This window comes from Trachemys scripta, chromosome 5, assembly GCF_013100865.1.
Source record: "Trachemys scripta elegans isolate TJP31775 chromosome 5, CAS_Tse_1.0, whole genome shotgun sequence".
Lineage (NCBI taxonomy): Eukaryota > Metazoa > Chordata > Testudines > Emydidae > Trachemys > Trachemys scripta.
In genome coordinates this window covers 130339459-130355279 of record NC_048302.1, presented here as the reverse complement: position 1 = coordinate 130355279, position 15821 = coordinate 130339459, and the positions used below count along the sequence as shown (strand labels likewise).

General features: G+C 41.7%; 1 protein-coding gene across 2 annotated transcripts in view; it reads left to right on the top strand.

Annotated features, from left to right (window-relative positions):
• CTNNA2 (catenin alpha 2) overlaps nt 1-15821 on the top strand; it is a 760050-nt gene that overhangs the window by 254347 nt on the left and 489882 nt on the right. For both annotated transcript variants that reach the window (XM_034772967.1, XM_034772968.1), the window contains exon 7: nt 6957-7160. In XM_034772967.1, coding sequence (XP_034628858.1) covers nt 6957-7160 — 204 coding nt within the window. The remainder of the gene's footprint in view (nt 1-6956; nt 7161-15821) is intronic.

Sequence of the window (15821 nt, the reverse complement as noted above, 5' to 3'; positions counted from 1 at the left end):
GAGCTGTGGCGATCAGGAACCAGGAGGCAAAGCCAAAGTTGGAGCTGTGCAGGAGCAAGGCAGGTACATGAGTGATTGCAGCTTCAGGTGTAAGTGTTGAGCAGCCACTGGCCTAGTACTGCTGATGGGTTTAAGAACAGGTCTGGTGATGCCTCTCAGCCAACCAGGTATTTTGGTCTATCATGGTGTTCAGCTGGAGGGCAGCTATCTGGTCCCAGGCTCAGCTGCAGGCCCTGATGCCTGATAGGGTCTGTGCATATTTCCCCACTTATGGGATGTGCTATGGCCAGCTCTTGCTCCCCTGTGTAGGGAGTCTTGGAGGAGGAAGAAACCTCTCGTTACACCTCTGCCTATAGAGCAGAGAGCAGCTGGAGTCCCTTGGGCAGAAGAGGCATGTCTTTACATAGCTTCAGGTACACACAGACTATTTTACTGGTTTTGGTTGTTGTTCGCTTGTATCACTGAGGGGTGGGTGTACTGGATTATCAGTAGTGAAGCAGGCTCAGGGTGACCAGATGTCCCAATTATATAGGGACAGTCCTGATGTTCGGGGCTTTGTCTTATATAGGTACTTGTTACGCAGCCCCCCAACCCAAGCCTGATTTTTCACCCTTGCTGTCTGGTCACCCTAAGCAGGCTGTCTGTGGCACCTGGATAATGGTAATGTGGGGGATGTGTTGGCACAATTCAGTTTTGAGAGGGAAAAAGGAACTAACAACATTGGCATTTTTTACTTTTTATATGTGGTGCTTGATCACTAGCATTTTACCTGTTCCTCTACCTAGATTATAAATTCTGCAGACAGGGACAACTCTTGCTTTGTATGGTGTCACCTTGATTCTTATTGGAGTATTTTTCATATGGCCTCCATTACAATGTTATTTGAGTGCCTCACTATCTTTAATGTACTAATCCTCACAACACCCCTTTAGGGCAGAGGCCTGTGCATTTTACAGATGGGGAACTGATGCACAGAGAGACTAAGTAACATGCCCAAAGACATGCAGGGCATTGGTGGCAGAATGGGACATTGAACCTTTATCTCCTGAGTCTGAGGCTAGCATCCCAACCACTGAACATCTTTCCTATTACAGATTATGCTGTAATAACAATAAGTATTATTATTAATTAATGATGTGCTTCAGGAATCTTCTGGAAAAGCAATGCCCTTTGGAAATATCAGTAACACTGAAACTCAGAATGCCTAGAGGCTTTACATGCACGTTAAATAGGAGGAGAAATAAAACAGAGCCAGATAGGACCCCGCCTATGAGAGTCCTCAGGGAATATGAAGCATTGTCCACTGATATTCCACAGTATTTCCAGAAGGAAAAAAAATGAACCTACTGAAGGCCATTCCCTCTATGCCTACAGGATCTTTCAGATGACTCAGACTTCTCCTGGTCATAGAACTAAGCAAGTTGATAGGGCTATACCTCATATCCATTAGTAGGTGAGAATTATCTATATAATATTTATTTTTATATATTTGTTTCTTTTGTTTTATTGTGGTGCCAAGGAGCTTCAGTCAGGGAGAAGGACCCCATTGTGCTAAGTGCTGTACATACAAAAAACTAAGAAACAGTCGGAGGGTGGAGATGGATGGCAGGAGAGAGATCACTTATAATCCCTTCCCCAAATAGGAACTAAGTTAGGTGAGTAGGCCCAGATGAACTCCGGAATTGAAAAAGGTTATTTGGGACTCTACTGGGAGGACTATTTGCACTGGTGCAACTGAAAGACTAGAGCAGTGGTTCTCGAATCCTTTTTTTTTTTTTTTTTTTTTTTTTTTTCCCCCTTCACGGACCACTTGAAAATTGCTGAGGGTCTCGGCGGACCACTTAATGATTTTTCCAAATGTCTTTTGTACCGTTAGCTAACTATTATAAAGGGTTTTGGATAAAAGCGCTATATAAAAAAACCTTAATAACAATTGTTTTTTTATTCTACATATAAAAGCACACAACTCATATTTCAATATCACTAGTCTTACTTTTCTAATGCAATGGATGTGCCCTCTCTCTCCCCCGCCGTGGCAGCCCCTGAGCTGGGGCTGGGAAGGAGGGCTGTCTCTCCCCGGCAGCCGCAGCCCTGGACATCGGGAAAGTTGCCTCTTTCTCTGGCCACCGCAGCCCTGCACATCTCAAATTCCCCCCACCCCCTCTTCTCACCCCACTACCCTCTCCCACCTATCCCCTAGTCCCCTCAAGGCCAACTCTTCACCTTACATGTGCATCTTCTCCAGGGCCCAGACACCTAATTAGTGGAGCCATGCCTGTGTGTCTCCACTAATTACTAAAAACTGTGTCTCCGCAGACCACAGTTTGAGAACCTCTGCACTAGAACAACAAGAGGAACAAGAGTGCACAATGATCCAGTAGAGGATACAATATACTGAGTCTTGCTTTAATCAAGTGCAAGTACTTTGTGTGGGCAAAAGGTGTTACAAGCAGGGGAAGTGTTTGCAGTGGAAAATCCTCTGGTCGACAGTAGAGACTACTGCATGGGTTACGTCAGAGGTCTCAAACTCCCAGCCCACAGGCAATCTGCAGCCCAAGAGCTTCCCCAATGTGGCCTCTGGGGCTCCAGCAGTTTTGGGGCCAGGTCTCTCCCTTGGCCCTACCTGCCGCCCCCGGGTGCTCCCCCCTTAAGGGCCAGCACAGCGGAGCTGAGCGGCATCTTCCTGCTCACTCCAGTGGCTGCCGGCCCCTCCCTGCTGTGCCACACGCTGCCCCTGCCCTGAGTGCCCCTGTGGCCAATGGGATGCTGCAGGGACAGTGCCTGGGGGCAGAAGCGCATGGAGGCCCCCTGCCCCGCCTTGGAGCCCTAGGTAAGAGCCGCACTCCTGACCCTCTCCCAGAGCCTGCACCCCCACCCTCTCCTCACTTACCCTCTCCCGCCTCCAAACTCCCTCCCAGAGCCTGCACCCCTCCCCACACACCCTGCCTGCCCCCAAACTCCCTCCCAGAGCCTGCACCCCAGACTCCCTCCCCCACCCAACCTCCCTCCCAGAGCCCAACCTCCAAGGGTGGCTCTAGGCACCAGCGCAGCAAGCACGTCCCTGGGGCGGCAAGCCGCGGGGGGCGGCCTGCTGGTCGCTGTGAGGGTGGCAGGCAGGCAGCTTTTGGCGGCATGCCTGCGGGAGGTCTGCCAGTCCTGTGGCTTCGGCGGCGGCAATTCGGCGGCGGGGATGCCGATGGCGCGGCAGACCTCCCACAGGCATGCCGCCGAATCCGCATGACCAGCGGACCGCCCACAGGCATGCCGCCAAAAGCCACCTGCCTGCCATGCTTGGCGCAGCAAAAAACATAAAGCTGCCCCTGGCAACCTCTCACCCCTTCTGCACCCAAACTCCCTCCCAGAGCCTGCACCCCAATCCCCTACCCCAGATCTCCTCCCCCACCCAAACTCTGTCCCAGAGCCTTAGGCAGGTGGTGGGGGCGGAGTTTTTAGGGGGCGGGTTCTAAGCGGCATGAGTGGCATTGGATTTGAGGGCTGGGAGGATTTGAGGACTGGCACTGGCTCTAAGGTAAACTGAGTTTGAGACCCCTGTGTTAAGTGTTAGTGTGTATGTTTCGAATTAAAAATCCCCTTTAAAAAGGAAATGTTGAAAATGTTCTGAAGAAAAGGTAATCAACTGACCATTGTCTGTAAAAATTATTCCGTATTATTTCCTTACATTTTAACTATCCCAGTTTACAGAGTAACAGCCGTGTTAGTCTGTATCCGCAAAAAGAAGAACAGGAGTACTTGTGGCACCTTAGAGACTAATAATAATAAATAATAAATTTGTTAGTCTCTAAGGTGCCACAAGTACTCCTGTTCTTCTTTTTATCCCAGTTTATTCACTGCATTTTCTCTAGTGGTACAGGTCTATTAATGATAAGTATGATAGTGAAGGTAACTTTACTCTTTTGTTAATTTTTAACCATGTATAATGAATTTTAATGAAATTAGGTCATTTTTGAAGTGCAACAGTGAATTGCATACCTAAGGAATTAACATATGAGTGACAAGAACAGCCCTATCAGTGTGGATCGTTTCTCTCAAAGAGATCAGTTATGATTTAGTTGCTAGTAAAACTGGAACACTTATTTTGACATATAGGATAGAAGGTATGTATGAAACATAATGGCACATTCTAGAGAATGATACGTTAATTTCCACTACACCAGCAGTTGGTGGAGCTGGAACAATGTGACATTTGGTTGAAATTGTTCAACTGTGTGTTTCCTCTTTATTAAACAATGAATCTTAGTGAGGGTCCCACATATTTCTGTTTGTTATTTCTCTGCCATTCGCTTATTTAGATTGTAGGCCCTGCAGGGAAGGAAAATTATCTTCTCACTTGTCCATATGTATATTACCAAACACTTTAAAAAACAAAAACAAAACAAAAACAAAAAAAAACAATGAAGTTAGACATCTGGGGTGAAATATGGACAGCGCTGAATTCAGTGGCAAACCTCCTATTGATTTCACTGGGGCCAGGATTTCACTTTGTTTGTGAATGAGTGTACTGTAATCAGAACACAATTTGTTAGCTTTGCTATAACTTGACACTGTTAGAAGAGGCTGTTGATAACTAGGGAGTGCACTTTATGTTTGTTCTAATATATTATCGGGATTTTAAAATCCATGTTGGTTCTCCTAATTAGCTATGTCTTTTGACCTTGTAATGACGTGTTGATTTGTGCTGTCCCAGGCAGTAGATTGCACAAACTTATGTTTCATCAAAATGTTCTGAAAATTAAAATATTCCATTAGAATTTATCATGATTTGGCATTTGAATGATCTATTTAAAATAATGACTGAAATGTTATGCATCTTGATAATTGGATTAATTCTCTCCCATCCCCAGTTGTAGCTCTCTCTATATTTACTTCTTTCATGACTCATTTTCTTTTAAGGTTCAGATGGTAACAGCAGAGAAATGGTAACATAACATCTTTGCAAACAGTTCAAATATGAAACCTGCTTGCATGATTCTAGCCAAATGTTTATAGAGCAGCAGGTGGTGTGGGTAAAGTGCCTCTAGGCAGGAGCACAGATTGACTCTTCCTTTGCATCTGCCACCTTGAACTATAAAGAAAAAAAAAAGTCAGAAAATAACCCAGTGGTGATCCAAAATCATTTATCATTATCTCAGACAATACACTTAAGATTAAGGTTTATGTACACTTGCAAAATTTGCCATCTGGTAATTTGTTTACGCTAAACTACAAATCAACTTGTGCACCCCTATAATAACACTAATTTGAGATAAAAATGTTAACCTGGAAAACAAGTAGATTGTTCTTCTAAAACCATTTTTTCCAGTTGGAGTTAGTTTTTTATTTCCTAATACATTATGTGACTGAATAAATTATTCTGTGCATTTACACATAACACGTGGTTTAATCTATTTCCAAGGACTGCTCAGTTAAATAATTTGATTATAAAAACATCTCTTTTCTAATCAAAATCTGCCTAGATAATCTAATCAGTTCTAATTACTGACTCACTTGTTCAGAAGCTGACCTCTGTGCTACCATGTAGGAGACTTGGCTTCAAAGCAATTTCAAAATGTTCACTCCCTGGGCAAAAGAAAGCAAAGTCCATGCAATCCTTCAGGTTTTGCACGGTGTCGGAATCACAGCCAGGTAGTATGGAATGAGGACAGGAGGTGAAAAATGGGTTAAAATGAAAACTTGGGTAAACAACCTAGGACCTTCTGTCATTGAAAACTGGAAGGCAGCAGTAGAGATTCTGTCAGGAAAAAATAAAGTAGTGGATTGCTGCCAGAAAGTAGCAGCAGACCTTTTGTGATGCTGGCCTCCAACATTACCAATTGGTACAGTACTCGCCATTCAGTACTTATGCCTTTTAGCACAAAAACAAATATTATTTATTGCTAAAATATTTTTCTAAAAACCCTAATTACTGTGCATGTGATATACAAGAAGAAGTATTATTTACCTTTGCCATTTCACAGGTAATGGGGGGGGGGGACCCAGAAAGATCAAAGGATTTGTCCAGACTAGTACAAGGAGGGGAGGGATAGCTCAGTGGTTTGCGCATTGACCTGCTAAACCCAGGGTTATGAGTTCACTCTTTGAAGGGGCCACTTAGGGATCTGGGGCAAAAAAATCAGTACTTGGTCCTGCTAGTGAAGGCAGGGGGCTGGACTCAATGTCCTTTCAGGGTCCCTTCCAGCTCTGTGACATAGGTATATCTCCATATATTATTATTATTAAATCTGTCAAACTGCGAATTGAACCCTGCTCTCCTGATTCCCAGAGCAGTGGGTCAAATAAAAGTCGATGCTCCAATAAACAAAAACATAACCCTACCAGCCCAACACCTAAATGCAAACTTACATTAATACATTGTTTGTGTTTTCAAGGAAGGAAGAAATGTATTCAGAGGACATTGTGGTTGTATACACAAATCATTAAGCAATAGTTGTAAAAATACATTTAATGAAATTGTGGAGAGGACCCATTCATTGTACACAGAACTGAACATTAGATTACTTGAATAAAAACAGAGCCAGTTATGTTATGATACTAACAGAGATTTAAGTATTCAATGAATATGTGACATTCAGGACAACAATAGCATGTGAAAAGCTTCATAAAATCCAGTAAAAGTATAATAGTCAACAATTACTGTGCTTAAAGGTCACCTCCTTTTTTTGCTTTAGGCTATTGACATATTTGAAAACTCATCTGTTGAGATGTTTATTGCCAAGAATATAGTTTTAAAACAATTGTATGTCGTCTGGTCCTTTGAAATATGTCGAATTTCATACAGACTAGATATTTCAGTAAGTGTAGTTCCTCCTGGAATGTAACAGAGAACGAATGTATTTATTTAGTCAGAAAGATGAAAAGCCATAAAGGGGGATATTTCAAAAATTATAGCAAATACCCAAGAATGCTGTTCATTTTCCTACATGTGTTTTATATTTCAGAACAAGATTATTTTAGACCCTATGACTTTCAGTGAGGCCAGATTTAGACCATCTCTCGAAGAGAGGTTGGAGAGTATTATCAGTGGAGCAGCACTGATGGCCGACTCTTCATGCACACGTGATGACCGCCGAGAGAGAATTGTTGCTGAGTGCAATGCTGTACGACAGGCCCTCCAGGACCTACTTAGCGAGTATATGAATAATGTAAGTGATCTGCTCTTTTTAGTCTTTTCCTCCTCTATGGATTGTTAAGCAGTTCTATGACTATTCTGCAGTGCCTACATGCTTAGTAAAACTGATGATCCTAAATAGCAGCAGTTCAAGAAAAATCAAGGCAGTCACTTAAAATCCTTTGGTGGTATTCAACATTTTGGGGTTTGAGATCGTTTTATAGCAGTTTGTTACAAATAATTATACATTTTGCTCTGAAAAGGAATGCCCCCGATTGTAAGATTTCCTCACTCTACTGCAGAATAAGAGACTACTGTGTTCTGCATCAGTGATTCGTTTCATTTTAACAAAAAGGTAGTCCACTCAACTTGTAAATATCTCCAGTGAGCCCAAACACTTTTGTGAAACTTGTGTAAAACTGCTGGTTGGTAAGCAAAGAGGGAACATGAATAAGTCAAATTAATATATTCTAGATACTATTTTTGTAAAAGAAAATGAGTACAGTCAGTTTCTAGCATTATTCATTGTTGTAGGGAAATAGTCACTTAGTGTTTTATTCAGATGTTTGCACAGAAGTTCACATGAAGTAGCTCTAAGTTTGCATGTGGGAGGATGTAGTTAAACCACGAAGATTCTTATTTGCTAACAGTGTAATTGGAGCTATTAACTGGAAGTGTGCAGATTCTCTGAATCTGTTCAGTATTATCTATCATTATTACAGTGCACATAATGAAATGTTTTTAAAATATCTTAAATACATCCGTCACCACAGTGTAGACATACAGTACCGTTTGCTTTATGTGTATGATCTCCTAAATGATAAACATCCTCTGCTTTACGGTGCCTTTATATATATATATCTCCAAAATTATTTGTGGATATTCTGCACTATTGTTACTAGACCCATCCATCATCGCGATGCTGTGATATATGCAGTGAGGTCATATCCAGTCAATAACCATTTTTGATATTACAACTTAATTCCTGGAAATATTGTCAGAACCAGTTGTTCTCTCAAAATATGGTGGTAGTCACGTCAAGCAGGTAGTGGTGATGCCCATGTCTTTCCATGGGCTCCTAGACATCTGTGTTTAAGGATATTACAGGGTTTCAAACACATTTCTCCTTTTTTGCACATAGAATATGTGATTGGAAATATTTCCAAATGAGGATTTCCACATTTAGGGTATCCAAATATGTTTACCAGTGTGAGTGTTCTACTCCATGCTTCGTTTTTCATCTGCTGGTAATATTAGAGTTTAAGTAAACACACAGATCTATTTTGATCCTGTTTTTTCCAACTCTCTAATTCCCATAAATGTTGAAAACTAACATTCAAGAATTGAGTGTTTTTTACTATTATTTCTAATTGCAAGACCGATAATATGCAATATCAAACCAGTGAAAGTATTCAATCTTCTAGTTGCTTTATTGTATACCTGAGACAACTAGAATTTATTTCTTAAATTGTTTATATTTTCTTTTTACTGTTCAGTAAAATGGTGTTGGCTTCAAGGAAAAGCTATTTCCCCAGTCTAGAATTACAAAACAGAAATTGTTTGCTGTTTTTAAGGTGACAGTTGATACGTTCTTTCGGTGCAAATGACAGCAAAGCTGATGTTTTTTTATCTTGAGGTGAAAGCCGTAAAGAGAATGGATTAAAGAACAGGTGATGATGATGTGACATATAGCTTTTTGGATTGCTGTCTGTAGAATCTTGTCTCACAGAATTATTACTTTTAGGAGTAAGCTCTAAAAGGTCTCTACAAAGATCGTTCCAAAACTGATGGATTGTTGTATCCTGTTTCTTGGTAGTGCCTGTTTTTATGTACCATGCTTTGTGATAGCAAAATGAATTTGCCCTTGCTTCAGAAACATTACTTATTTTATTTTCTGACACCACTTTCAGATAAGGCAAAAGAATCTTTTTAGTTTAAATGACAGCATACATTTATGACCGTGCAGAGGATGGGTTAATGTAGTTTCAGGGTTTCTCTTAGAATGCATAGTGGAGTAGTGTTCTGTTTTACACTTTATATATATATGGTGTTTAAGTAACTGAGTTGATGGGTATTTGACCATCTTTATATTTCTATTATTCTAATAAGTCTAATTAGATCTAAGATCCATAATTCCCAATTCTTTTTCTCTTCATGTTTCATATGGAATATAACCAAATCAGTTTAACAGTCCATGTATAAGTATCTTCTTCTTAATAAATTAATGTTTAGTTTGAGGTATAGTATTTCAAATTTTAAAAATAAATATTACATGTAATAACTCTCTAGTTTTTTTTTTTTTTTTTTTTTTTTTAACATTTGTGTCTCCCAGCATGGCTTCTATTTTTGTTTTTAACCCTTGTCTTGATAAGAGGACATGGGATTTTCAGTAATGAGAAGCAAGGGCTTTACAACTGCCAAAGATTTCACTTGCAAAATTCCCAAAAGCTTGGTAGATTTGTTGCAAGGTAAAACTAAATCGGATTGCGATAAGGCATGACTTGGAACAACTGACAGCCTGATCAAGAGATGGCCAGACTGTAAGAGTGTATTGTTCCCGGTTAGTATCAAGATACATTTGCAGAGCTGTCCGAAGGAAACTTGTATAACATCTGCCCAGAATGCCTTTAACCAGTGCTATCTGTCCCTCATTTTAAATTTACTCATACATTGTTTTGATTAAAGAAAAAGAGGTAATGGAAAAAACTGAAAATTTGTGGCTAATAATGGGTCCTAAAATGTGCACACTCCTTTGATACTTTTAATTAAGAATACAGTTATTTTATGACCGTAATGTATGCCAATATTTCAGTGAGACTGTACATTGCAATTGCAATACTATTATTATTATTTTCTTGCCTATTCAAATGTTGATAGCACTCCTCAACCTAAAATCACCTTCTCCTCCATTTATCCTCTTCAGTGATCTAGGGCAAGGGAGACTCACTCTTCATCTACAAGTTGTTTTTTGTTTCATATTGTTTAAAGAAGAGTCCTGATTCTCAACTCCCTTGCACTAAGTTAATCATTTACAGCTGTGCATAGTGAGTATAAAGTGGGTATAAATTGTAGTGTTTTACATCTCATTTTACAATCAGTTTGCTCAGGTATGAATGACTCGGTGCAAAACAGTAGAATTGGAATGGATGCATTCAGTCTTAGGACAAATCAGCCTATGTTACCTTTCACTATTGTGACAATAGGTGATGTTACCCCAGCTTTAGGTCAAACAGGTAAAGGATAGAAAATTGTGGTGCAGGAAGGAGAATTCTTCTGCTCATTTTGTAGATCCCCGATGTGCTAGTGAGTTACTAACAATGTCCTTCTAGCTAATTATATGCTTGAAATGGAGTTATTGTATATAGCATACGCTGCCACCTATACAGTGTTTCAAGCAAATTGCCACTGGATATCTGATCAGTAGGTGAGGGAGAGGCAAGGTAGGACAGGGTCTGAGGAGCCTTTAAAAAGCTTTTGTTCTCTCTCACACTGTTCTCAGCCATTAGTTTTTGTACTCCGGCAGAAGGAAGGTTTGCAAGGGGAAAAGGGGGAAGAGTAAGTTTCGGTTTCAGAAAAAAACGATTTTCAATATTATGAAGATTTCAGGCAAAGTGACACAATTTTGTGCTCAGAAGTGATGAAAAGACAACTTGACAATTTCACTTTTTTAAATGTACCGAATTAGATTTGGTTCAGTTTTATTCCCTCGTCAAATATTCTGGCTCCATTGCAAATATTTGTTGGAATGATTAATACTGTGGGAGGTTTTGCAGTATTAGCCCACGGGAGCTCTATCATTGTTAATAATTGTATATTGGTATTGTGATAGTGCACAAAAGCCCCAGTCAGGACTGGGGTTCCATTGTGCCAGATGTACAAAATGCATAGGAAGCACCTCTAAGAAGACAAGATAGACAAAGTCATAAACCTCATATAGCTAAAATGTCAAAGGTACATATCTTGTCAGTTACATTTTTTTTTTTTTTTTAAGATTTCCCCTCAACAATCCCTCCACTTTCTTTCTTTTTTTTTTTTTCTTTCTTTCTTAGCTCTCCCAAAGGACAACTCTGATGATTTTATTGCGAGTCTCAGGGTATTTGGTGATTTATTTATTTTTTTAATAAAGCCCTAGCTCCTGTAGTTTTGTGATACTTTTGTTTTTAAATGAAAGAGATTTGTTTCTAGTCCTCATGGCTTCAGAGAAGAGCTTGAAAGGAGAACTGATCAGAAATTTTCCCTGTCTGGTTTCATGCCAGTTCGCTTACCTAGCTCCTTGGCAGACTCCCAACTCTTCAGCCGGGTGGGATGATGGGGAAGCTGAGAGCCCCAGAAATCATAAAAGTGCCAGATCCTATGCTTCTGGCTCTGCCAGTGCTCCCAGGCTTCCTGGCTCCACTTCAGGCCACCTGGCAAGCTGAAAGGGAATCAGGATACTGCAATCCCCAGATAACCTGGGAGTCTTGGAGCTTTGGGATCTGGGGCTTCCAGGTTCCTGGCTCCCCTTCATTTTACAGGCAGAATTTCATTTTTAAATCATCTAATTGTTCCAAGTTTTGAAAAAAATATATCATTGATTCTGTAACTTGGAGAATTTTGAAATTTTTGGTTTTCATTCCAAATTGGAACAAAACCAGATTTTGAAATTTTGTATCCTTCTTGAAAATGTGAATCCCAAAGACCCAAACACCAGAAGGCAAATAAAAAAGAACTCAAAAAGTAAAGCTTCTTATAAACTCATTTTTAAATCGGTCTCATGATTTTGGGGGCTGACTAGGGTGTTTTTTTTTTTTTTTTAATCTTGGGATTGGTAATACTGAAGTCCTTCCACCTCTGGCCCCTACATGAATACTCAGACAGTATAACTACGTTTACCGTATAAGAGAGGGGTGTGATTTTTCCCTGCTCTGTACACATACCCCAGCTCTCACGAAGCTAGCTGAAGTATAAATAGCAGTGTAGCATTTCCAGTAGCATGGCTTTGTCATGCCGAGTTTGTACCCACCATTGCAGATGGATTTATGCTAAGCTGTGCCTCCACTGTCAGTACCCGTGCTACCATGGCGACACTACCATTTGTACTCTCACTAGCTCGATGATTTGTGCTAATAGGTGATCCCCCTGCTTGAGTAATCATGCCCATATCTTGTAGTATAGGCTTAGCCTATATGAGAAAGGGAAATACCTTTTAATATCCCCACCGCTTCTAAAAAGCCACAATTAACTCCTCCCCAACAATAATCAGCCTGTTAGATCAGTGCTCATATTACTGAGTGACACAGGCTCAATGGTAGGTAACCCTTCTGTTTTCAGCAGAGGTGTGGAAAGGGGCCTTCCTGACTGGCATCTTCCTCCAGAGTTCACTGGCTCTTGGCACCTCTTTCCACCCTGGAGGAGACTGGGGTATGGGATTCTAGGTGCAGGACAGGAGAACAGAGTGGCTGGTCCCTGCCTGCAGGCTCCCAAGTCGACCCCTAAAGCTCTTCCCCTCTGTGAAGTGGGGCAGCTTTCGGCAGGAGCTCTGGGCAGAGGGACAGGGAATTTGTACGGCCATTGAGTCTCATGGGCTCAGCGGCGTCTGTTGGTTTTCCCCCCTTGTAGTGCAGGGAATGTTTCTGGTCAGGGCTTCGGGGCCTGCCTGGCTATTTCCTGTACCTAATATTCAAGAGTTTATTGATGCTGCTTTTCCTGCAAATGGGGTTCCTCTGTCAGCAGGTCCACCAAGGCTGGGGAAAGGGAACGTTATAGCAACACTATCTGGGACTTACAATGAACTTCAGAATGAATACATTCAAAATAGTGACAGGGTGCAGCGGCAATCTTTTAAAGACCTATTCATTCTATGGCATAGATCTAGTAGAAACAGAATCCTCTTGTTGTTGTTTCCTTGTTACTCTGGTTCCCCTCTGCGCCTCCTCAGCATTTACCAGATTTCTGATCCATCGCCTCAATCGGTGTGGGGTTTTGTTTTTAATGTCCCTCTAATACCCTAAACATATTTGATATGACACAGTGGATAGATTCCCCTTAACCCTTTTTGTATCTTGCCTAGGGTTACCATACTTAACAAATAAAAAAAGAGGACCCTCCACGGGGTCCTGGCCCCGCCCATTTCCACACCCCAGCCCCGCCCCAACTCTGCCCCTTCCCCACCCTAACTCCGCCCCCTCCTCCCTCCCACTCCCAGCCACGTGGAAAGGGCTGCCCGAGCACTACCGGCTTCACGGTTTGCTGGGCAGCCCCCAAACCCTGCGCCCCCTGCCGGCGCTTCCCCAGCGCAGCTGGAGCCCGGAAGAGGAAGCGCCCAGCCGGGGGCGCAGGGTCTGGAGGCTGCCCGGCAAACCGTGAAGCCGGTAGTGCTTGGGCTTCGGTCAGCCACCTTGCCTCCGGACCCTGCGCCCCCAGCCGGGCACTTCCCCTCCCGGGCTCCGAAGCCGGTAGCGCTCGGGCAGCCTGGCTCTTAAACAGAGCCAAAGAGTCAGGGGAGGAGCAGAGCAGCTGCAGGAGGGGAAGTGCCTGGCCGGCATTTTCCCGGACATGTTCGGCTTTTTGGCAATTCCCCCCGGACGGGGGTTTGATTGCCAAAAAGCCGGACATGTCCGGGAAAAAACGGACGTATGGTAACCCTAATCTTGCCCTCTAAAGTTGTCACCTGTTTCCAACTCCTGATCACGTGAGCTCTATGGCTATACTATGGGTCTATGGAATGCCATATCTGTAGAGAAAATGTAGGCCTTCAGGTAGTTTTGCTCACTGAAATACAGGGAAATATAGTTGATTTTGCCCCAAATAAAATGGTATTTTCAGAAAGTGCTGCAGTGAGTAAAATTTAAAAGTGTTTAATGGGCAGTTAGAGGTCATTGTTCTTGAAGGCACAACCAAATTAGAATGAAAAAAAGGTGATGGAAAATGAAAATCTATGGACTCTCAAGCCACTGTCAAGTTCCATATTTAACAGCTATAGCTGAACTCCTATTTAAAAGAGAAAAAAAATCATTCTTGCATCCTTTAGAGAGGTGGCTCTGAATCGCACAAGATTAATAGGTGTGACAGTGAACATTAAATTACATTCACGAGACAGCAAAATGTCCATAGCTGTCCCGAACTCAGTAATCAGTGATTGGTGACAGAGGTTGGCTGCTGAGTCATCAGGATTGTCTGATTTAGTTACAGCAGCCTAGAAAGGACAATCTGTCAATTGGTCTGAGTATTGCTCTGCTAGCTTTTCAAGGAATACTTAAAAAAGCAAGTTTTAGTTAAAGCTACATACTGTAGTTCAAGATTGAAATAATGAACTGGGCCATTTCATATCTCATTTTGCTCTCCTAGAGGATACCTGGAAACAGTTTTATATTTCCTGGCCTTGAAAAAGCCGTGTGGATAGCACTGTTGGCACTGTGAAAGAGTGGGCCCCTGCCTTTTTAAGCACCAGTCAGAACAATGTGTTTATACTGTAACGATCCATCCTTGAGATACCAAGCAATTTTTAGTAATAGATTCAATGTTGTTTTGTTGAAAATGAAATATTCAGGCAGTTTTTTAGAAGCACACTGGTATTACTAGGCAAAAAAAAATGCACCTTCCTCCCTCCCCCTTCACAAAATTCTGAGCAGTTGAGTCACTGGAATGATTGACAACAATATCATTTTCCCCTTGTAATTCTTATGGAAATCTTGACATGTGCTGTTTCAAAGTGATTGATCAAATTCTTGGCTTGCTTTGCACCTGGTTGGTGGCAATCTCACTCTAACTCCTACTTCCATAGGATGTGTGCCCAGCCAGCATTCTAAATTTATGTGAAACTTCTGGGTACCTTGCCTTTCCCCAACTACAAAAATAATTACCATCTGCTTATCCTACCCAGAACACTAGTTCAAAGGGGCCCAGCCACATGGCAAGTAGTTTGGTTTCTTGTCTTTTCTTGGTAACAGCAGCAGGACCTGCTGTTAATATACCCATTGCTTAGCACTTTTATGATAGTACTGTGGGAATCTGTGTTGCCTGCAGGTTTTTATAAGCAAAAGCTGCTACAGAATCCAGACATTCCCATAATTTCAAGATATTCAGGATCACATTCACTTTTGAAGGGCCAAAATATCCTGTTGCTGTCCTCCATAAACGCACAATAAGCAAGCCCCGTAGAAAAGAATGGTACCTCGTACTTTGCAAATAACAGATATATAAGCACTTTGTCCAATGTTGGGCTTTGGTAGTCACATTTACACAGCATTGCATTGAGCATTCTATTAAAAGGCTCAAGTAGGTCATCTATTTGAGCATGATAGACTGTGGTTTTAACTGACTTTAAAAAAAAAAATCTGGGAGAAAGCATGCTCCTTGCAGCAGCTGAGATGTAATGCTCGTGTCCTGGTCTGTCAACATTATTACCTGGGAGAAATGTTTAAATACTTGTCTTGGGTTCTGCACTGGCAGGAGGTAGGTTCCATATGTGTTCCAGAGAGTTCTGTGTCCAAGAAATCTCTGGAATGAGAATTCATGAAAATGAATTCCTATTTGAGGTTCACTGATGATTCTGACCAGCATATTTCCCACTAAGTTAAAATCGAAATACTAGGTCCACCAAAGCCTCACTAACCACAGCCAAACACTCATATATGTGACTGAGTTTTTCATTCTCTTTTCTCTTCTATAAAATCAATGGAACCCAGTGACTGGTCATCCATTAGTGGTATAACCT